At 41.2% G+C, this 24507-nt stretch overlaps 1 protein-coding gene across 1 annotated transcript; it reads right to left on the bottom strand.

Annotated features, from left to right (window-relative positions):
* Nucleotides 1-19613: 19613 nt before the first annotated feature.
* On the bottom strand, nucleotides 19614-20818 carry LOC129866688 (cytochrome c oxidase subunit 8B, mitochondrial-like). Its single transcript, XM_055939494.1, has 2 exons — nucleotides 20570-20818; nucleotides 19614-19848 (listed from the first exon to the last, which is right to left on the bottom strand). Exons 1-2 carry the CDS (start codon nucleotides 20678-20680, stop codon nucleotides 19753-19755), a joined length of 207 nt encoding a protein of 68 aa, XP_055795469.1. The 5' UTR covers nucleotides 20681-20818; the 3' UTR covers nucleotides 19614-19752.
* Between the last annotated feature and the right edge of the window lie 3689 nt (nucleotides 20819-24507).

Genomic DNA, 24507 nt, shown 5'->3' with positions numbered 1-24507 from the left:
ACAGAATAACAACAGTAGCTTCATTTGCATGTGTTTAAGCTGTTTTTGTAGTGACATTTATGTGGATACGTCCTTAACAATGAGCTAATGAGGTCGCGATTTCGCCTGGCATAGAACATGTGCTCTCTCGTCTGAACACTGTTGTTCAGAGTAGCTAGCCGACAACACAGCTACAGTAACACAATCACTTCAAACTGAAGCTGGAAAGACAGCAAACTAGCTACACTTCGTTTCAATTGACCTTTTTTCAATTGAAATTTCTTTGTATATATCCATACAATTGATGCCAGCTGATCTATGATTTCAACTGGCTGAGAAACGCTGCCCGCCTGTCTGTCTCGTCCCGATTCCCAACACGTGCATTACTATGGGACAGCTGGAGATCGATTATGAATACTGAATCAATGTTGCAAATGTCGGAGAGACAGACAGCAAGGTTTATACAAATCTTCCCTGTTGAAAATGTAATATTAGTCTAAAAGAAATGTGAGATAATGTCTAGATGCTTTTTATAGTGGCGATAAATTTTCCACTGTAGCCTAGTGGGTAGAGTGTTGGGCCAGTAGCCGAAAGGTTGGTAGATCAAATCCCTGAGCTGACAAGGTAAAAATATGTTGTTCTGCCCCTGAACAAGGCAGTTAACCCACTGTTCCTAGGCCGTCATTGTAAATCAGAATTTGTTCTTAACTGACTTGCCTGGTTAAATAAAGTGCTTGGCTGATGAGACAGTGGGTTGTGTAATCAAATGGAACATAGTTAATAGGCATTTTAACATCAAAGATTTAGCCGGTGGTAACTTGTGGAATAGACCCTGGCTGGACTGCAGTTTTAACCTATCAACATTCAGGATTAGACCCACCCGTTGTATAATTCACAATAGACACACATGGGTTCATTCTGTTCAGAACAACCCATCATGTAAATGTACAGCAAGCATAGTGACCATAAACGTTGACACTATATGACCTGAGTTTTATGATGGTGCACAGTGCACATTGGGACGGGAGTTTGGCTTGCTTGTACGACAACAAAGCGGTATTTTATTATAACCCTCAACGTCTCGTCTTTCGAAATACATAGAGTCCTCTTAATTTATAAAATTTCCCGAACTCAGACAACAAAAAATTGGCTAAAGTTACCCAATTAGCGGAAGGGATGAGGGCAACTTCTTGTCATGCGAGGAGCTCAAGTTCAGAACGGCTGTCAGTCAAAACCCATAGAGTGCTGTGAACCGCTCAGCTAGAGCTCTGACACCATGTATAGCATGTTACTGTACAGCCTCTGCGTTCCAATTTAGCCGTTTATCAGTGCCCAAATTTGCCCTTTTCGACCCGTATACGGGTACGATTGTAAAGGCTACTTACTACAGTATTGTAACACTGTGAGCTTGTGACATTGAGAACTCAGACAGATGCTGACATCGTTGGCCAGGGCCACTGCATTCCCCACCACAATGACATAATGCTGACTGATGATAAACTGAACCTTCTGCAGGAACTTAGATTGGTATTCAGGCAGTGGAGGATGCTACAACAACAACATAAACAACGAATTGAATAGGCTGTGACATTTACTTGAAAGTATCTTTTCAGGTTTGTTTGTCTATTATATAATTAGTCCTATTATTTCTTCCAGGAAGTGCAAGCACAAAGGCAAATGATGAAAGTACGATTGCTGTTAGACTGACAGTCAGCTCACTGCACAGATTGTAAGAAATACATATTGTGGTAGAGATGTAAAAACATATTTTTGATTCTTTTAGACATATACAATATACTACAGTACATATAAGTACAGTATCTATCTCTATCTTTATATGTAAACAAATACCTGGTTGATCCTGTCCTTGTGTAGCTCTTCAAACATTCTCTGGAAGGAAGTAGCCACTGTGTGACTGGCACGCATACAGTAGAATTCACACTTTTAGAATTCCCTTGTGTTTTGGAAAAAGTGCAAGTACTGTACACAGTTCAGATGATCCGGGGCCAGCTCTGACTACATGTGTAGGTATAGATGTGGGTACACAGACCCGCGAGCCATCGCGGCCCCCCACACTATGCACTGTACTTGTTTTGAATGATCTAGGTGTTTTTACTGAGCTGCCCTTCTTGGGCAGTTCTCCATTGGGAAAGAGTTATTGTGACCTTTGACTTCCTGGTTAAACAAAGCTTATATAAAGTAGAAATAAAATAAAAAAATAGTTTGTCATCAAGTCAATCTTCTGAAAATCCTGACAGCCACGGCCATTCAACTAAAATAAGCTAGCTAAAACGTTTCAAAATAGGCTTAACGGCCTAAGCTAAAAAACATAACCCTTATCCAGTCTCCACAATATATGCTGAGTGCGAACTGACAAAGGTGATTTCAGGGTACCTCTCCCCTTGAAAGAGCAGCATGCCAAACATGGTGAAGAACCACTAGCAAGATCACACTGAAGAGAGGAGCAAAACATTACATAGCACCTACAATGCACTCCTTCCAGTTAGAACCCCTTTGGGGTAAACTTGCAATCCTTCGCTACTCTTAAACCCAATTTTTTGGTTCCACGGACCAGAGTGGAGGAGGAAAGATAACACCGAGTCATATCTGCATACAGCTATCGGTAAAGCCCGGTACTAAACACACAGTACGGGTGGACCGGGAACATAATAATAATAAACATGGATTTGAATGCCATTATAGAAAACATGGAAAAGGGTAATCAAGATGCCACATTGATTTCACTGCAGACCTACAATGTAAAAGGTTCATGGTCGCCGTCGTTATGAAATAGGAAAGCTGTGACTTGTGTTCTTGTAGTCTAAGTCACGTTTCCGTGCAATTTGACAGTGCTAAGGGATAACGTAGAACTTGAGATGATGTCCTGTTTCTCATGACACTGGTGGCCTGCTATGGTGAATGTAGCAGGAGCATGCGATCACGTCGTTCAACAATATCATAGAAATCTCTGAGATTTTCTGAGAGGCGGGTAGCATAATGTTTACGTCGAGAGCGATAGTGTGTCAAGTAACTGTCAGTTCAGCATCAACAACTCAGCAACTGTGGGCTTGAGCCTTTTATTCTATATATTCAGTGCGTGTATTAGACATTTGTGTGCATCATAATGCTGCTGTCAGGGATTATGATGTCATATTTTCGGGACACATTACAGGAAGACTATAGCAGTTTCCTCACTTGACGTTGGCCAAAATGTATGCTTTAATATAGGCATAATGACTAGCAGGAGAAAGCCAAGCAATAAGAAGAGAAACTTTGAGTAAGTAGTGTCTTCTAGATGCCTGAGGTTGAGCCTTTCCCCCATGCTACCATCCCATGCCCTGCTTTGCTCTTCTCTACGGAGGACATCGCCCGGGCAACCGATCCCATGCTGCTCCCATCCCCTCTTTAGTCAAAAATCCTAGCTTCCCTCACTTGAAATTCCCTATTTATCTGCAAAGTTGTTCTCTTTTTGTTCTGTAGCCTATTATTCCCAGCTGTTCATTCAGAGTGTTATTAGCTTGTAGGTGAAAGGTTGGTGTTTGTAGGAAGGTTAACAGTGAAAGCCCAAATCCTAACGTTTTTATGTAAGTATGTCTGATCAGAATTAAAAAATAATATAGCTCCATCTCATAAGGGCACCTTAGCGGCTTAGCCGAGTATCCTGTTCTGCTCACAAACTGTGCCCTTCACAACTAGTCTCTCTAGACCAGGGATGGGCAACTGGCAGCCCTAAAACTTTTCTCTCCGCCATCAAGAGGGGGACCGCTAAAAATGTTTTGATCGCAAGGTGGGAGGGCCCCCCTAACAAACTTTCACTTAGGGACCCCCAAAAGGCTAGGGATGGCTCTGACTGCATGTGGGAGTGGGTACACAGACCCACGAGTCACTGTGGCCCCTCATGATGAGTTTAGATTTTTTAGTGGCCCCCACCCCCATCAAAGTTGCCCATCCCTACCTTAGACAGACCAGTTGCCTCCCACAATGTTACCAATGTTCCATCATGTTGCCATGGTCTGAGATTTCCTAAACTACTTGACAACAGACACCACTCAGCAAATATGTTTTAAATCGTATGACCGTTAATGGCATGTGACTTTGAAATAGGCATAATTCAGTTAAATTGGATTGAAGGCAAAGCAGACACAATACAACTGTCTATTCACCCCGTGGAAGATTCCATACTTATTAACTGAGTCACAGAGTTTAGAGAGGCCTGTTTTGTTTGTCTTTCCTTAGAAAGTTACCTCACAGAGACTATCCACCAAGCAACAGTAGTCAGCCCTTCCTAGACCTCTGTGGGATGTATCGATTGACATAATAGGATTAAGTCTTCTGAGAAACACAAATAGATTCCAGAGCCTTCAAGGCTCATCAAATCCCGTCCTGTCTAAATTGCTCTCATCTGATCCAATAGCTTTAGCCTGGGCACCAGTCTGTTTTTGCCCCCTTCCCAACTCCTTATTGTATTGTCATGGTAAACATTGTTTGGTGTTACAATGAGCGACAATGAGTTGGCTAGATAGCCTGGCACCAGACCAGTTTGTGCTATTTGAGCTTACTGAAGCATAACAAAGGGCTGGTCTGGTACTTATGCCTACTGTAGGTATACTGTACTATAAATCGTCTCCGAAAGTGATCTATATGGTCTAGTTTTTGGTGGAAGATGAAAAGCGATTGATCATCCTTTTGGCAGCATTTCAAAGAAATAAGTCACCTTCCTCATACCTTTACATCACAGTTCATTGCAATGCCAAAATAAGGAAAACGCTCTCAGGCATCACTGGAACATAAGGCCTCCACTATATTGTACTGTATGCTAATTCACAATGGACTATGTATTAGGCCGGGTAGCTGTTTTGTTTCCAAATGTTTTGTTGAAGCTTTTATAATCTTTTCCTTTTTCTTTGTCTCCTCCAAGATGACTCAGTGCTTCTTATTTAACACAGGTGAAGAGGATGAGAGAGAGGTACAGTTTTCATTCGTGCAGAACTATTTCACCTGTTTTGTCATTAGTCAGCGAGGCATTGGAATAATTGGCTTTTTAGCGATACTGTCTGCTCGTAATCTAGATTATTTAGAAAGGAGAGAAGGAGATTTTAGTTTGTAACATTGTTAGTGTTTCATTGAAATCCACCATACTCCACAGAGAATACTAGAATTGTCACGCTCGCTGTCTTCAAACTCCCTGTCATAGATGAGCCAAGGCGCAGCTTGAAATTCCACATCTTTAATAAAGTCAAACCTTCACACAAAAAACAGGTAAACAGAAACCGAACGTGACGCAAGTGTGGCGCACACAAACACACACAGAAAATAAATAATTACCTACAAACACAGGTGGGAAAAAGGCTGCCTAAGTATGATTCCCAATCAGAGACAACGATAGACAGCTGCCTCTGATTGGGAACCATACCCGGCCAACGAAGAAACAGACAAACTAGAATGCCCACCCACATCACACCCTGATCTAACCAAATAGAGAAATAAAAAGGCTCTAAGGTCAGGGCGTGACAAGAACTTACAGTAGGCAGATCAGTATCACCAAATCCCCTCCATCCTAACCCTCTTTTCCATCTTTCATCTCTTCTTGCATGCCTGTGTATTAAGAGGAGGGGAATGGTTGTGTTTTAGTATATTTTAAGTTTATCTCTAAAACAAATTAAATTCTTAAGGATGTATTTAGACATTTGGCATAGGCCAAGTGTAAGTATTTTGCTTATGTGACTTATTATTATTGTATATACTTTGGCTTTCCATGTGACAAAAGATTAGCCTATTAGTAGACGTAGAACATAGAACACTGTTTTCATGAGAGTCAAGACACTGATGGCTTTAAATCTCCTGGGGTGTACCCAACTAGTTGATGAGGGGTCACCCATGTTTTTTCTGCTACTTCTTCCAATAATTGACTAAATTGACAAAATTCATCGGAAATAGGCTCATTCGTGTTATCAGCACTATGTTGAAATACAACCCACACTTTTTTCAGACTCACTCTTATTTGATTATCCTTGGAGATTATTATAGCTATACAGTTGAAGTCGGAAGTTTACAGACACTTAGGTTGGAGTCATTAACTCGTTTTACAACCACTCCACAAATTTTTTGTTAACAAACTATGATTTTGGCAAGTCGGTTAGGACATCTACTTTGCGCATGACACAAGTAATTTTTCCAACAATTGTTTACAGACAGATTATTTCACTTATAATTCACTGCATCACAATTCCAGTGGGTCAGAAGTTTACATACACTAACTTGACTGTGCCTTTAAACTGCTAGGAAAATTCCCGAAAATTATATCATGGCTTCAGAAGCTTCTGATAGGCTAATTGACATCATTTGAGTCAATTGGAGGTGTACCTGTGGATGTATTTCAAGGCCTATCTTCAAACTCAATGCCTCTTTGCTTGACATCATCGGAAAATCAAAAGAAATCAGCCAAGATCTCAGAAAAAAAATAGTAGACCTCCACAAGTCTGCTTCATCTTTGGGAGCAATTTCCAAACGCCTGAAGGTACCACATTCATCTGTAGAAACAATAGTACGCAAGTATAAACACCATGGGACCACGCAGCCGTCATACCGCTCAAGGAGACGCGTTCTGTCTCCTAGAGATGAACGTACTTTGGTGCAAAAAGTTCAAATCAATCCCAGAAAAACAGAAAAGGACCTTGTGAAGATGCTGGAGGAAACAGGTACAAAAGCATCTATATCCACAGTAAAACGAGTCCTATATCGACATAACCTGAAAGGCCGCTCAGCAAGGAAGAAGCCACTGCTCCAAAACTGCCATAAAAAAACAGACTATGGTTTGCAACTGCAAATGGGGACGAAGATTGTACTTTTTGGAGAAATGTCCTCTGGTGTGATGAAACAAAAATAGAACAGTTTGGCCATTTTGACCATCGTTATTTTTGAAGTAAAAAGGGGGAGGCTTGCGGGGGTGCTTTGTGGGGGTGCTTTGCTGCAGGAGGGACTGGTGCACTTCACAAAATAGATGGCATCATGAGGTAGCAAAATTATGTGGATATATTGAAGCCACATCTCAAGACATCAGTCAGGAAGTTAAAGCTTGGTCACAAATGGGTCTTCCAAATGTACAATGACCCCAAGCATACTTCCAAAGTTGTGGCAAAATGGCTTAAGGGCAACAAAGTCAAGGTATTGGAGTGGCCATCACAAAGCCCTGACCTCAAAATTTGTGGGCAGAACTGAAAAAAGCGTGTGCGAGCAAGGAGGTCAACAAACCTGACTCAGTTACACCAGCTCTGTCAGGAGGAATGGGCCAAAATTCACCCAACTTATTGTGGGAAGCTTGTGGAAGGATACCCGAAATGTTTGACCCAAGTTAAACAAATTAAATGCAATGCTACCAAATACTAATTGAGTGTATGTAAACTTCTGACCCACTGGGAATGTGATGAAAGAAATAAAAGCTGAAATAAATCATTCTCTCTATTATTCTGACATTTAACATTCTTAAAATAAAGTGCTGATCCTAACTGACCTAAGACAGGGACCTTTTACTAGGATTAAATGACAGGAATTGTGAAAAACTGAGTTTAAATGTATTTCGCTAAGCTAAACTTCCGACTTCAACTGTATATACAAAATATAAATATACAGTGCATTCAAACTGAGCAGTTGGGGGAGAAGGGCCTTGGTCAGGGATTTTTTTATATTATACATTTTTGAAAAAGGCTGTAACCTAACAAAATGTGGAAAAAGTAAAGTGGTCTGGAAACTTTCCAAAGGCAATGTTATTTTTTATATAGGGACATAAAACTAAAACAATCTTTCCTGTACTGAGATATACAGTGCCTTCGGAAAGTATTCATACCCCTTGACTTTTTCCACATTTTGTTAGCTTACAGCCTTATTTTAAAATTGTTTCAATATTTTTTTTCCTCATCAATCTACACCCAATAACCCATAATGACAAAGCTAAAACAGGTTTAGAGAAATGTTTGCTAATTTATTACATAAGTATTCAGACCCTTTACTTAGTACTTTGTTGAAGCATCTTTGGCATCGATTACAGCCTTAAGTCTTTTTGGGTATGACGCTACAAGCTTGGCACAGCTGTATTTGGGGAGTTTCTGCCATTCTTCTCTGCAGATCCTCTCAAGTTCTGTCAGGTTGCATGGGGAGCGTTGCTGCACAGCTATTTTCAGGTCTCGCCAGAGATGTTCGATCAGGGTTCTAGTCCGGGCTCTAGCTGGGCCACTCAAGGACATTCAGAGACTTGTCCCGAAGCCACTCCTGCATTTTCTTGGCTGTGTGCTTAGGGTTGTTGTCCTGTTAGAAGGTGAACCTTCACCACAGTCTGATGTCCTGAGAACTCTGGAGCAGGTTTTCATCAAGGATCTCTCTGTACTTTGCTCCATTAATCTTTGCCTCAATCCTGACTAGTCTCCCATTCCCTGCCACTGACAAATATCCCCAGAGCATGATTCTGCCATCCCCATGCTTTACTGTAGGGATGGTGCCAGGTTTCCTCCAAACGTGATGCTTGGCAGTCAGGAAAAATAGTTACATTTTGGTTCAGACCAGAGAATCTGGTTTCTCATGGTCTGAGAGTCTTTAGATGCCTTTTGACAAACTCCAAGCAGGCTGACATGTTCCTTTCACTGAGGAGTGGCTTCCGTCTGGCCACTCTACCATAAAGGCCTGATTGGTGTAGTGCTGCAGAGATGGTTGTCCTTCTAGAAGGTTCTCCCATCTCCACTAAGGAACTCTGGAGCTCTGTCAGTGACCATTCTTGGTCACCAAGGCCCTTCTCCCCCAATGGCTCAATTTGGCTAGGCGGCCAGCTCTAGGAAGAGTCTTAGTGGTTCCAAACTTCTTCCATTTAAGAATGATGGAGGCCACTGTGTTCTTGGGAACCTTCAGTGCTGAAGAAATGTTTTGGTACCTTTCCCCAGATCTGTGCTTTGACACAATCCAGTCTCGGCGCTCAACGGACAATTCCTTCGACCTCATGGTTTGGTGTTTGCTCTGACATGCAGTGTCAAGTGTGGAACCTTTCAAGACTGGTGTGTGCCTTTCCAAATCACGTCCAATCAATTTACCACAGGTTGACTCTAATCAAGTTGTAGAAACATCTCAAGGATGATCAATGGAAACAGGATGCACCTGAGTTCAATTTCGAGTGTCATAGCAAAGGGTCTGAATACTTATGTAAATAAGGTATTTCTGTTTTAAATTTTGTATACATTTGCAAACATTTCTAAAAACCTGTTTTTGCTTTGTCATTATGGGTTATTGTTTGTAGATTGTTGAGGACTTAATTTATTCAATCAATTTTAGAATAAGGCTGTAACGTAACAAAATGTGAAAAAAAGTCAAGGGGTCTGAATACTTTCCGAAGGCACTGTATATATATATAAAAATATAAACTTTTTTTTATACATAAAATACCGTAAAAACACCAGGAAATCTGCTCCAAGTGATTATAATTTTGAAAATCTGTTCCCAAGTATTCCCACGAAAAGAGACATGTGATTGTATACAAATGTAGGCAAGGATTGAAATTATGTTTTTGTCAAATAATCTGTTTGGGCTTCTTGCGGTCAATTTGCAGTCTATAAATTGTTTGTAATTACTGTATTTTCCAACCCCCCAGACCATTCGCTCCCCAAAAAATTGTCTTGCGGCTGAATCTAGTTGATGATCCCTGATATAGGGAATAGGGTGCCATTAGGGATGCAGCCACTATCTGTCTGTGTTGAGTTTATTTCAGTTTGGAGAACCTGTTAAACTCTTTGACAACCAGTTACAAGCGTACCATTTGGGATGCACACAAAATTTGCTGCCTGATGTCTCTCCTCTGTCCCTTCTGATGTCCCCTCTGACCCCAGCCACGAGCGGTTCACTCCCTTACTGTCGGGCAGACGGTATCGGAGCATGAGGTCTGATACCAACAGGCTCAGAGACAGATTCTATCTGCAAGCCATCAGACTACTGAACACTTGAGCTGGACTGACCACCTGCACTGACTCTCCACACCTTAGCACACATGCACTCACTCATGCACGCACACACCCACAGTTTGGACACCTACTCATTCCAGGGTTTTTCTTTATTTGTACTATTGTCGACATTTGTAGAATAATAGTGAAGACATCAAAACTATGTTACGCCTACTTCACCACACTGTCTGTGTGGGTGGACCATTTCAGTTTGTCAGTGCTGTGAACGCCGAGGAACTTGAAGCTTTCTATCTTCTCCACTTCTCCAGCCAGCTGGTGTGCGCATGCTCTGAGAACTTGGCTAGAGATGCCGTCTGAGCCAGCAGCTTTGCGAGGGTTAACACCCTTAAATGTCTTACGTCACCAACAGAGAAGGAGAGCCCACAGTCCTTGATAGCGGGCAGCATCGGTGGCACTGTTATCCTCAAAGCGGGCGAAGAAGGTTTTTAGCTTGTCCAGAAGCAAGACGTCGGTGTTCACGACAAGGCTGCTTTTCCCTTTGTAGTCCGTGATGGTCTGTAGACCCTACAACAAATGTCTCGTGTCTGAGCCGTTGAATTGCGACTCCACTTTGTCTCTATACTGATGTTATGCCTGTTTGATTGTTTTACGGAGGGAATAACTACACTGTTTGTATTCAGCCATTTCCCTAGTCATCGTGCCATGGTTAAATGTGATGGTTCGCGCTTTCAGTTTTGCACGAATCCTGCCATCTATCCGCGGTTTCTTGTTAGGATGGGTTTTAATAGTCACAGTGGGTACAACATCCCCTATACACTTCCTAGAAAACTCAGTCACTGTATCAGTGTATTCATCAATATTATTCTCGGAGGCTATCCGGAACGTATCCTAGTCGGTGTGATCAAAACAATCTTGAAGCGTAGAATCCGATTGGTCAGACCAGCGTTGAATAGTCCTTAGTACGGGTATCTCCAGTTTGAGTTTCTGCCTATAGGAAGGGAGGAGCAAAATGGAGTCGTGATCAGATTTGCCAAAGGGAGGGCTGGGGAGGGCCGTGTAGGCATCCCGGAAGTTGGAGTAGCAGTGGTCGAGTGTTTTAGAAGCGCGAGTACTACAGTCAATATGTTGATTGAACTTCGGCAGTGTTTTTTCCCTAAAATTTACTTTGTTAAAATCCCCAGCTACAATAAACGCTGCGTTAGGATATGTGGTTTCCAGTTTGCATAAAGTCCAGTGAAGTTCTTTGAGGGCCGTCGTGGTATCGGCTTGAGGGGGAATACTCATGGGTGTGACTATGGCCGAAGAGAATTCTCATGGGAGGTAATATGGTTGTCATTTGATTGTGAGGTATTCTAGGTCAGGTGAAAAAGAGGACTTGAGTTCCTGTATGTTATCACAATCACACCATAAGTAGTTAATCATGAAGCATATATACCCCTGCTCTTCTTCTTCCCAGAGAGGTATGAACTATTAACTATTACGGACTCAGACAGTATGTTTCTATGAAACAGAGTATGTTTCAATCCCTGATGTCTCTCTGGAAGGAAATCCCCCCCCTGATCTCGTCAACTTTATTATCCAGAGACTGAACACTAGCGAGTAATATACTCGGAAGCGGTGGGTGGTGTGCGCACCTCCTAAGTCGGACTAGAAGACCACTCCGAGTACCTCTCCTCCGCCGGCAATGTTTTGGATCGGCCTCTGGAATCAGTTCAATTGCCCTGGGAGGTACGAATGAAGGATCCGGATTTGGGAAAGTTGTATTCCTGGTCATAATGCTGGTAATGCTGGTGAGTTACCACCACTCTGATATCTAATAGTTCTTCCAGGCTGTATGTAATAACACAAAAAACTTATGGGCTAATAATGTAAGAAATAACAAAATACTGCAAAGTTTCCTAAGAGCTAGAAGCACGGCAGCCCTCTCTGTTTGCGCCATTTGTACCATTCTTGGCATTCTCTCAACCAGCTTCATGAGGTAGTCACCTGGAATGAATTTCAATTAAGAGGTGTGCCTTGTTAAAAGTTAATTTATGGAATTTCTTTCCTTCTTAATGTGTATGACCCAATCAGGTTTGTTGTGACATGGTCGGGGTGGTATTCAGAATATAGCCCTATTTGGTAAAAGACCAAGAACAGCTCAAATAAGCAAAGCGAAACAACAGTCCATCACTACTTTCAGGAATGAAGGTCAGTCAATCCGGAAAATTTCAAGAACTTTGAAAGTTTCTTCAAGTGCAGATGCAAAAACCATTAAAAAAACACCAGCCTTAGAAATTGCAGCACAAATAAATGCTTCACAGAGTTCAAGTAACAGACACATCTCAACTGTTCAGAGGAGACTGTGTGAATCAGGCATTGCTGATTTGCTGGTGACACTGTCAGTGATTTATTTAGAATTCAAGGCACACTTAACCAACATGGCTACCATGGCATTCTGGAGCGATACACCATCCCACTTGGTTTGCGCTTAGTGGGACTGTCATTTGTTTTCAACAGGATAATGACCCAACATATCTCCAGGCTTGTAAGGATCATTTGACCAAGAAGAAGAGTGATGGAGTGCTGCATCAGATGACCTGGCCTCCACAATCACCCGACCTCAACCCAATTGAGATGATTTGGGATGAGTTGGACGGCAGAGTGAAGGAAAAGCAGCCATCAGCATATGTGGGAACTCCTTCAAGACTGTTGGAAAAGCATTCCAGGTGAAGCCGGTTGAGACAATGCCAAGAGTGTGCAAAGCTGTCATCAAGGCAAATGCTGGTTACTTCGAAGAATCTCAAATATAAAATATATCTTGATTAATTTAACACTTTTTTGTTTACTACAGGATTCCATGTGTGTTATTTCATAGTGTTGATGTATTCACTATTCTACAATATAGAAAATAGTAAAAATAAAGAAACTCTTGAATGAGTAGGTGTGTCAACTTTTTACTGGTACTGTACACTCATCCACACACACACACACACACACACACACACACACACACACACACACACACACACACACACACACACACACACACACACACACACACACACACACACACACACGTTCGGGGTAAACACACATCAGAACTGTTGCTACCAGACACTTATTATTATTGCTAAATACTCAACAATTTCAACACTTAAATTGTGCCTTCCCGTATTATATGTGTGCTAAAATGTTTATTATATTCTACTGAGCCATTTACTTTATGTTTGTATTCTTATCTTTTATTATTTATTATTGTTGTTGCATTGTCGAGAAGGAACCTGCAAGTAAGCATTTTGTTGGACAGTGTAAACGGTACATACGACTAATACCACTTGTGATATTCACAGATCACAGGGTAGCTTGGTAGCTTTGATTCTGCCTTGGTCTGTTTTACATAGTTGTAGTAAACCCAAACTGAGGACTTTCTGGGATTTAAAACCTAATGCAGAACTAGCAAAAGAGCTGGAAATGGCAGATGTTTTATGGAATATCTACATAGGCGTACAGAGGCCCATTATCAGCAACCATCACTCCTGTGTTCCAATGGCACATTGTGTTAGCTAATCCAAGTGTATCATTTTAAAAGACTAATTGATCATTAGAAAACCCTTTTGCAATTATGTTAGCACAGCTGAAAACTGTTGTGCTGATTTAAAGAAGCAATAAAACTGGCCTTCTTAAGACTACTTGAGTATCTGGAGCATCAGCATTTGTGGGTTTGATTACAGTCTCAAAATGACCAGAAACAAAGACTTTTCTTCTGAAACTCGTCAGTTCATTCTTGTTCTGAGAAATGAAGGCTATTCCGTGCGAGAAATTCCCAAGAAACTGAAGATCTCGTACAACACTGTGTACTGCTCCCTTCACAGAACAGAGCGAACTGGCTCTAACCAGAATAGAAAGAGCAAGAGGACAAGTACATTAGAGTGTCTAGTTTGAGAAACAGACGCCTCACAAGTCCTCAGCTGGCAGCTTCATTAGATAGTACGCTCAAAACACCAGTCTCAACATCAACAGTGAAGAGGCGACTCCGGGTTGCTGGCCTTATAGGCAGAGTTGACACATTTACAAAGTAACATACCGAGCCCACAAAGACGGACCGAATTACAATAAACAATCACTCACGAACACAACATGGGGAACAGAGGGTTAAATAATAAACAAGTAATTGGTTGAGTGAAGCCAGGTGTGTAAGACAAAGACAGAAAAAATGAAAAGTGGTTCGGCGGTGGCTAGAAAGCCGGTGACGTCGACCGCCGCCCGAACAAGGAGAGGGACCAACTTCGGCGGAAGTCGTGACAGCAACAAAATAGGAAAAATGCCAAGGGGGTGAATACTTTCGCAAGACACTGTACATCACAGGTGTCAAACTCATTCCACGGGGGGCCGAGTGTCTGCGGGTTTTCGCTCCTCCCTTGTACTTGATTGATGAATTAACATCACTAATTAGTTAGGAACTCCCCACACCTGGTTGTCTAGGGCTTTATTGAAAGGAAAAACCAAAAACCTGCAGACACTAGGCCCTCCGTGGAATGAGTTTGACACCCCTGCTGTACATCATTAATGAGTTGAGGCAGGAGCCGTTACCAAAAAAACAGTATTGATGTATTCCACCCTCGCTACAGTAGAACTGTTTAACGTTTTCAGAGATAAAACCCTTTATCAATAATACATGGTAATGAAGACTGCATTTAAGCCATATGTATTGTAATGAGCCAATCATCATAAATATCTGTTGAGTTGAGACATCTCTTGTTCAGGTCCAATATTATCCAGCCGATGATGCTGAGGAGCGATGTTTCAATGACACAGATGAATTCTGGTGACCTGCAACTAAATGAGAGACCAGACACAACAGGGACAACAACTAAACCTAGAACCATAACTACGGTTAGAACCACAACTACAATTAGAGCCACCACAACAACAAGAACAGCCAAAAAAGCAACAATAACAACATGGCTCAGGTAGCGAGAAGAAGGATGAGGTAGAATTAATAAAATAAATATCACCTGTGGATACCTGTGTCACAGGCTCAAGCCTGGGTGTCTGAAGTTTATCAGTGTAGGCAGAGTCGTCACGACAATGAGTGCGGTTAAATGCACACAACAATGCAATTATTATGGATGGTCAGATTAACATAATAGTTTGATTAAAAAGTTTACATGCTTTGCAAGAAGAACGATTTCCCTAATAATCCTGTTTGCATGAACACATCTGAAATCAGGCTACCTGATGGCACTCTGATAAATGCTGAAAATCGCCAATCTAAATAAACACTGTTCTACCACAGCGAACAGGTTATTTTTGGGAAGCATGTTTGCATGTGAAAACTACTTCTGAGACGCATACATTCAGTCGTTCCGAACACGCTTTCACCGCTAAAGAGGGAGGTTTGCTCAGTTTACGCTTTCACTGCTAAAGAGGGAGGTTTGCTCAGTTTGTGCTGGCACATGCGCAGCTCAAATACCCCGCTGGAACCCCGATGAAGGTGTTTACATGTCCTAATAATTATAAAGATTTCTCAGAAAACCCGTTTTACGACGATTAAAATAAGCCGAGTAAGGTGTTTATATGACTATCGCATAATCTACCTACTGTCATTATCAGTTTAATATCGAATTATTAGTGTGCATGTAAGCGTTCTCAATGACTGTACAGCTTTTGAGTAGCATATGAAATGTAAACTCGATTCTTAAATCCAAAACCGTGTTCTGGGTTGTGTTTAACTTTAGGTGTCATTTTAGCTGCTTTGATCAGTGTGTTTGGATTGGCACTATGGGTATGTGATCTGCCTTTTACAGTTGAAATACTTGGAACTATTGGGCTCATCAAATCAAATGTATTTCTAGAGCCCTTTTTACATCAGCAGATACAGAAACCCAGCCTAAAACCCAGTCGGAGATTGGGAGTCGGAGATTATAAGAGTACATGGCCACTAAACCCAGATTGTTATTCAAGATGTTCAAACGTTCATAGATGACCAACAGGGTGAAATAATAATCACAATTGTTGTAGAGGGTGCAACAGGTCAGCACCTCAGGAGTAAATGTCAGTTGGCTTTTCGCAGCAGAGCATTCAGAGGTCAAGACAGCAGGTGCGGTAGAGAGAGGGAGGGTCGAAAACTGTCATCTTCCTACTGTCATAATCCTTTCTGGTAAATGTTGTTTCAAATTGACTTGAATCTTGTTTACAATCTCAAAAGACAGAATTAAACAGTGTGATGAGGTTCTCTTTATTTGACCCAGTGTTTTCCTTGCGTTGCACATTTTATTGAAATGATTTATGGAATTAAATGATTTATTAATGTCTCTGTAAACTGTGCAATCTTTTGACAGTTGCATTGTTCTAAACTAGTGCACAGAGAGCACTATCTTCAACTCGCAATCTGTGGATTCTATTCAAAATAATAGATTCAAATTGTACGTTAAACATCACAGCATAGCTGAACGATATATGGTGGGTAGAAATCCGAAGAGGGTGGCCAGCAGAGACAGTTGGGATGGGCTGAGGGGAAACTGAGGGTTGGGATGTGGAACTGGAGACTAGCGGGAGTGGAGTTACTTGGAGGGGACAGAATGACTCGGAGAGTTGAGGGGAATCTCTCGGGAACTGTTGAGGGATCTTAGATGGTTGGTCCGGCTCCCCGATTTAACTTGGTGGGAAATAAGAGGTTTCATATCAGGTAAACAAAGCTACTGTGAAGAAGAGATGAACATCTTCTGTCGTTATGTAAATCGATGGATAACATCACCCAGTGTTTCCCAATCGTGGTCCTGGGGACCCGAAGGTGTGCACATCTTTGGTTTCCCCTCGCTAGCACTAACACAGCAGATTCAACTAAAGGTTTGATTTTGAGTTGATTAGTTGAGTCAAGTGTGTTAGTGTCAGGATTGGGAAACACTGTGCATTAACCTGTATTGTAGAAACATTTTTATTGATAGTAAAAGCCGCCCTCTGGTGGTTGATGCAATGTAATGGTAAGTGTTTATTGGGGAGAATGCCAAACCTTTTTCTAAAGTAATATAGTTTTGTTTACATCGTTTCCTGTATACAACATGTTCATGTCACAAATGGATAGTTTATGTAATATCTTAACCTTTTACTGCAGTGGGGTAAATCAGGGTCACACGGAGTGTTTCTTGGTAGTCTTAAACAAATCTACTTTGAAACAAAAGTATACACCTCACACACATGGTTATGGGTTTAAAAAAAAAGACACCTGTACCATGTCAGATATAGAGTTGAAATGTGTTCAATTTGAGTTTGCATCCCAAAATTACACCTTATATACAGTTGAAGTCGGAAGTTTGCCTACGCCTTAGCTAAATACATTTAATCCTAGTAAAAATTCCCTGTCTTAGGTCTTTCGGATCACCACTTTATTTTAAGAATGTGAAATGTCAGAAATATAGTAGAGAGAATGATTTATTTAAGCTTTTATTTATATCATCACATTCCCAGTGGGTCAGAAGTTTACATACACTCAATTAGCCACAACTTTGGAAGTATGCTTGGGGTCAATGTCCATTTGGAAGACCCATTTGCGACCAAGCTTTAACTTCCTGACTGATGTCTTGAGATGTTGCTTCAATATATCGACATGATTTTCCTACTTCATGATGCCATCTATTTTGTGAAGTGCACCAGTCCCTCCTGCAGCAAAGCACCCCTACAACATGATGCTGCCACCCCCGTGCTTGACGGTTGGGATGGTGTTCTTCGGCTTGCAAGTCTCCCCCTTTTTCCTCCAAACATAACGATGGTCATTATGGCCGAACAGTTCTATTTGCTCCCTATTTTTGTTTCATCAGACCAGAGGACATTTCTCCAAAAAGTATGATCTTTGTCCCCATGTGCAGTTGCAAACCGTAGTCTGGTTTTGGAGCAGTGGCTTCTTCCTTGCTGTGCAGCCTTTCAGGTTATGTCGATATAGGACTCGTTTTACTTTTGTACCGGTTTCCTCCAGCATCTTCACAGGGTCCTTTGCTGTTGTTCTGGGATTGATTTGCACTTTTCGCACCAAATATGTTCATCTCTAGGAAACAAAACGCGTCTCCTTCCTGAGAGGTATGACGGCGGTGTGGTTCCATGGTGTTTAGACCTGCGTACTATTGTTTGTACAGATGAACGTGGTACCTTCATGCATTTGGAATTTGCTCCCAAGGATGAACCAGACTTGTGGAGGTCTACCATTTTTTTTCTGAGGTCTGGGCTGATTTCTTTGGATTTTTCCATGATGTCAAGCAAAGAGGCACTGAGTTTGATGATAGGCCATGAAATACATCCACAGGTACACCTCCAATTGACTAAATTATGTTAATTAGCCTATCAGAAGCTTCTAAAGCCATGACATCATTTTCTGGAATTTTCCAAGTTGTTTAAAGGCAGTCAAGTTAGTGTATGTAAACTTCTGACCCACTGGAATTGTGATGCAGTGAATTATAAGTGAAATAATCTGTCTGCAAACGATTGTTGAAAAAATTACTTGTGTCATGCACAAAGTAGATGTCCTAACCGACTTGCCAAAACTATAGTTTGTTAACAAGAAATGTGTGGAGTGGTTGAAAAACGAGTTTTAATGACTCCAACCTAAGTGTATGTAAACTTCCGACTTCATCTGTACATCACAGAAGACTAAAATATAACAAAACTGTTAGACATGGAAACACTGGATTTGTCCTTTTTTTAAATAATGTTTATTAATGATGAAATTATGAAAAGTAGTAATAACATTCCACCTGAGGTCAAGAGGAGCGCTTTTGTTCACTGACTGCAGTAACGGGCTACATCTATATTCTCAGCCACGCTGAATGAATAGGCCTACCCTGAATGAATAGGCCTACCCTGAATGAATAGGCCTACCCTGAATGAATAGGCCACCCTGAATGAATAGGCTTACCCTGATAGGCCTACCCTGAATGAATAGGCCACCCTGAATGAATAGGCTTACCCTGATAGGCCTACCCTGAATGAATAGGCCACCCTGAATGAATAGGCTTACCCTGAATGAATAGGCCACCCTGAATGAATAGGCCACCCTGAATGAATAGGCCTACCCTGCAATTCTTCCGATTACATATTACCAATTAACTAGTATGCTGGCAGTGCCTCAATATTTGTTACTTTCTAATCCACTTGCATATTGGCAATACCACAATAGTCTACTAATCACATTTACTGCAGAGTGCACCCCTTTGTAAAGACCGAATGGAATGGTTCTTAGAAGGGCTAAGTTACAGGTCTCGCATTACTGAATAATCCTGTATTGCCAGTATACAATTTGTTGTGAGGCACAAATACACATTTATAAATGCACTACAAGACTGTTAGCTATTAGAATAGAATATATACTTTGTCTATTTCTGTGAGAAACATCTTCTGCCCACCTATCTGTTTAAAAATGTATGTGCTCTAAAAGTAAATGTATGTGCTCTAAAAGTAAATGTATGTGCTCTAAAAGTAAATGTATGTGCTCTAAAAGTAAATGTTTGTGCACTAAAAGTAAATGTATGTGCTCTAAAAGTAAATGTATGTGCTCTAAAAGTAAATGTATGTGCTCTAAAAGTAAATGTATGTGCTCTAAAAGTAAATGTATGTGCTCTAAAAGTAAATGTATGTGCTCTAAAAGTAAATGTATGTGCTCTAAAAGTAAATGTATGTGCTCTAAAAGTAAATGTATGTGATTGCTTAGATCTCAAGATGACACATTGATAGTATTGGGACATTCATTTATTGGCACATTCATTAAATAGAAGCATCACTCATAAAAAGGGTTTAGGAGACTTCCGGAGACGTCATCTGGAGTAATGCACAGGCGAGGTGGCCTGGGGGCCAGCCAGGACAGGTCCACTTAGGAGTGGTGCTTGTAGTTCTCCATGTGAGCCAGGACATAACCAGAGGGCCCCAGGATGGTGATAAAAAATGTGGTCATCGCAATGGCTTGCTCCTGGATGGAAACAACACATGACATATGTTTAGACCTGTAACAATTTCATCTTGGAAAACATAACCACATATTGTGTTCTCTGGCCATTCAGTCTCAAGAGACATTAATAACAACTATCAGGCCAAGAAGGGCATTTATTGGTTTCATTGCACATGCAATGCCTTTGCAATCTTATACAAAGAAACAATTGGCATATTAAAACAATTGGCAGATTAATACAATTGGCGGATTAATTTAATTTAGAATTGCATTATTCTAGCAAAATACAGGATAAAGTCCAACCAAATATGTGACAGTGGTGAGCCATTTCTATTTCAGTTTCCTTCACAAAGTCATTGCTGTACTAGTTTTAAATCGAACTGGGCACAATCTTCTAAAGTCTTACAAGGTCACATTATTGGCACAATTTCAAGTGGGCTCCGTGCACGTGAGCTTGACCACCAGTCGGGGGATGTGGGTAGTATAGTTATCGATGCCAAACACATGTTTAAAACGAAGAACTTGAAATAGTCATGCATGCAACAGGCTACTAGCCTACGCGAATGGATTTACAGTGATAATGTCGTTTTGCGCACTTCCCCCATTAAACCATCTGACGTTGATATAACCTCACAAGGCAAACCAAAGTCTGTAATAGAAATAAATAAAACTGATTCGTAATGAAAGGGCAAACTCTAGAATGGGAAAGTGCGCAACAACATGTCGCATGTAGCCTACTTACCCCAACGGATAGGTGGTGCTTCGCAGGCTTGTGCGACAGGGTGGCTTTGGAGACGATCTGCGACCTCACTGCGACCCGTAGCAAATTGACAGAACCTCTGATCCCCGACATTATTCCTCTTTCGTGTATTTTTTCAATCCAATAGTCGTGGTGACTCTTCCCGTCTTGTGCCCAGGAGAAAGTATTCAATGTCCCAGAAGTAGCCGTTGATTTTTGTTGTGTACCTGCCAAGTGTAATATAAGGTCATAGCAAATAAAAAGAGTCGACGTAGTGAAGACCCCTCCCGCTGAAACAGCCTCCGGGTATTTAATTGGTCAGATCAACTGCGTTTAAGGTTCGGCTCCACAGACAGGCTGGCTGAGACCAAGAGTTGCTCCAGTTGATAGGCTACCCTCATGTTACCCCTGCCAGAACTTCTACTCGAATGCTGCGGTGAGGCAAATGAACGCAAAAACAACTGTGTGTCCCCCTCGCAAAATTAAACTGATTTTAATATGCGTAATCTTGAAACTTCGGGTAAAGTATGTGGAACTATTGCTATTCATGTGTATGACTGACGCTACTGTATAGTGTAATGTTATTGAGGCATTTTATAGGGCTGTCCCCTACTGAACTTGTCTCCAGACCATTGCACACTTCTGATGCATGAAACTGCAGCTATATAAGCCGTACATCTACTGTATTTTCACAACACTTTCCAAATGGTGTAGCCTGAATGTGGCACAATATCTTATTTTATCTCAACATGAATGGGCTAAAGGTCACCTGTATAAATGCATTTAAAATAAAATGAATGAATATCTATGCACGATATCCTGAAATTAAAACGGATCACCATAGGGCCATATAGTTATTCTACACAGCACTAAAAGGAGATTTGAGCTTTTTTTACTACCAAATCTCTATTTTTGTGAATGTTATAGAAGGGACCAGACACTTTTTTTTTGCGATTTCACTTGTTTTTGATAAACTTATCCCAACCAGCGATTCATTTCCTCATCCTCGTTGTGCAGTACGGGGATCTAAAAACCCCATAAACAAAGCCTCCAAAAACACCTAAATATGACCTTTTAGAAACGGAAAAGCTCTCAGTATAGTGATGTAGGTATTTAGACGTTGTACTAATGAAATTGTATCATTACATTATATTATATTCCCGTTTTTTGTGACTTGAGCGATACCTCTCCATCCGTTATAGCAGCAGGCTAGACAGAATTGAACAGCTGAGTAGGGGAAACAGCTTGAGTCGCCACAAAATGGAATATGACGTTGTGGATAAAGTTCGGAATGACACAATTTCAGGTGTACAACACCTAAGGACATGCATCACTATACTGAGAAAGCGTTTCCGTTTCTAAAAGGACGTATTTGGGTGTTTTAGGAGCATTTGTTTATGGGTTTTTTTCAGAGCCCCGTACTGCACCACAAGGATGAGAAAATGAATCGCTGGTTGGAATAAGTTTCTCAAAAACAAGTGAAATCGCAAAAAAACACTTGTGTGAACCCTTCTATAATATGCCATTTACTGATTCTTTGTTGTTGATTTGGTTGGGGAAAAAGCAAACTTCTCCTTTAAAGTCAGGTGATAGCCACTGTGAACCATATACTGTATATTATACTGTCCTTCTAAAGATTACCATTTATATCCAGCAGATGATGCTGTTGTGCTTGTTGTCACATTAAACTTTTTCAGCTCCACAAAAAAATAAGATATCACCATGACCTTATCTAAAAATGGCTTGTTGCTCTTCATCATTTCTTAACGTCATAATATCTGGTAGTGCCCAAATATCACTGGGCTGTGTGTTGATAACCACAATAGAATGGGACCTTGGGAGGTTCAACTGCTGAGCTGACTGCTTGTATACAAACATGAATTTGTACATTCAAATGTTTGTCATTTAGCAGACACTCTTATCCAGAGCAATTTACAGTAGTGAGTACAATTAATTCAATTGGAATGAATCCTAATGCATAATACCATGTAGTGGGAGATGCCAAATAGTAAGTGGATTAACATCCTTCTTTCAAAGCTTTCTATGGAAACGTGTACCTCATACAGCGGGTGAAGTTCATTGAAAAGCATGATATTTCCACTCTTACAAACAGAGACACAGATCGGTGATGCTGCGGCTCTTGTATCGTGGTGCCAGAAAAAAACATCAGCCGTGTGAGTTTCATTTCTCCTGATGACAAGTGTGCGCGGGAGCACAGCTTGGTCGGTGGTTGTTTTTACAATTAGGGGTACAGTGCGGTTCAGGGTCCGTTAAGCCCTGGTGTGTGCTTGACATACAGTAGCCTACATGCCTTTGTGACACATCAGACAAGATCATTTTAGATTTTGAAGGTATACAAAGTCGTTGTTCACAAACAACGGAGTAAAACCACCTTTGATACAATAAATACAATACTTTTTTATTTCTTTCGCTCAACTGATTACCACTGAAAGCCACTAGATGGCGAAGGGGCATCACAAAAAAAAAATGTACGGGGATTTATTTCGGTGGGCTTATCCTGTGAAGACTACTAGCCTACTACCCTCCCAATGTGAAAAAGGACTGTGGGAGATATAACATGGAGGTTGCATCTGTATATTATATGTTGTTGCTTCAGTCCTGCTATTTAAAGTGTACCTGGTAATGTCCATTTGCTTTCAACCCAACACCCACGAAACACACACACAAACAGACACACACCAGAAGGGGTTGGAAGTCAGGATCAATTGCGGAGCAGCGAACCTGGAGGAGATTAAACGGTTAAGTGCCTTGCCCAAGTGCACAACGGCAAGGGATTCCATGTAATTAGTAGTGGCTCTTTAGAACCAATGTCAGACCATGACAAGCAATGACTGCTTCACAATTTATTTATTTATCTTAAACATGCACGATTAGGACATTGCCAATGGGTTACTTGGAGCTTAAAGTAATTGGCAACCTAGTCAACATGTATTATAGTGTATGTACAGTATATCAGATGTGTGCCCATGCAGTGCTTTCGGAGAGGGAGTAAATAAACAAACTCTGCAGGGATTTTTCTGCTGACCTACAATTGAGAAAGGTATGAACTGAGTCAGAAGAATAAGGACCTTTGTTAACTTTCAGTAATGAGGTCATTTTTAGGCATTGCGTTACAAAAGTGTCAATTTGTAACAGTTGCATACTATCTGTGGGGGGAATTCCAGCTCTTGGCCAAACAGAGTGTGGTAGCGCTTCACATGACTGTGTGTGTGTGTGTGTGTGTGTGTGCGTGCGTGCGTGCGTGCGTGCGTTCATGAGAATGTACAGTACAAGACAAAAGTTTGGCACCAGTCAATAATTATTTTTCCTATTTTCTACACCTCCAAGCTTCACGGTGGGAACCACACACTTGGACATCATCCGTTCACCTACTCTGCGTCTCACGAAGACATCTAGACCAACGGCAGATTTCCACTGGTCTAATGTCCATTGCTTCTTGCTTGTGTTTCTTCTTCTTATTGGTGTCCTTAAGTAGTGGTTTCTTTGCAGAAATTCGACCACGAAGGCCTGATTCACACAGTCTCCTCTGAACAGTTGATGTTGAGATGTGTCTGTTACTTGAACTCTGTGAGGTGCAATCTGAGGTGCAGTTAACTGCCCATTTCTGAGGCTGGTAACTCTAATGAACTTATCCTCTGCAGCAGAGGTAACTCTGGGTCTTCCTTTCCTGTAGCGGTCCTCATGAGAGCCAGTTTCATCATAGTGCTTGATTGTTTTTGCAACTGAACTTTCAAAGTTCTTGAAATTTACGGATTGACTGACCTCCATGTCTTAAAGTAATGATTGACTGTCGTTTCTCTTTGCTTATTTGAGCTGTTCTTGCCATAATTGTAACGGCCTTCTTCCAGGGGTGAAGGAGAGGACCAAAATGCAGCGCGGCTAGTGTTAAACATGTTTAATACAAACACAAGTGAAACACT

This window comes from Salvelinus fontinalis, chromosome 12 (assembly GCF_029448725.1).
Source record: "Salvelinus fontinalis isolate EN_2023a chromosome 12, ASM2944872v1, whole genome shotgun sequence".
Taxonomy (NCBI): domain Eukaryota; kingdom Metazoa; phylum Chordata; class Actinopteri; order Salmoniformes; family Salmonidae; genus Salvelinus; species Salvelinus fontinalis.
Note: the sequence above shows the minus strand (reverse complement) of the source record. Positions and strands in the feature narration are given on the sequence as shown.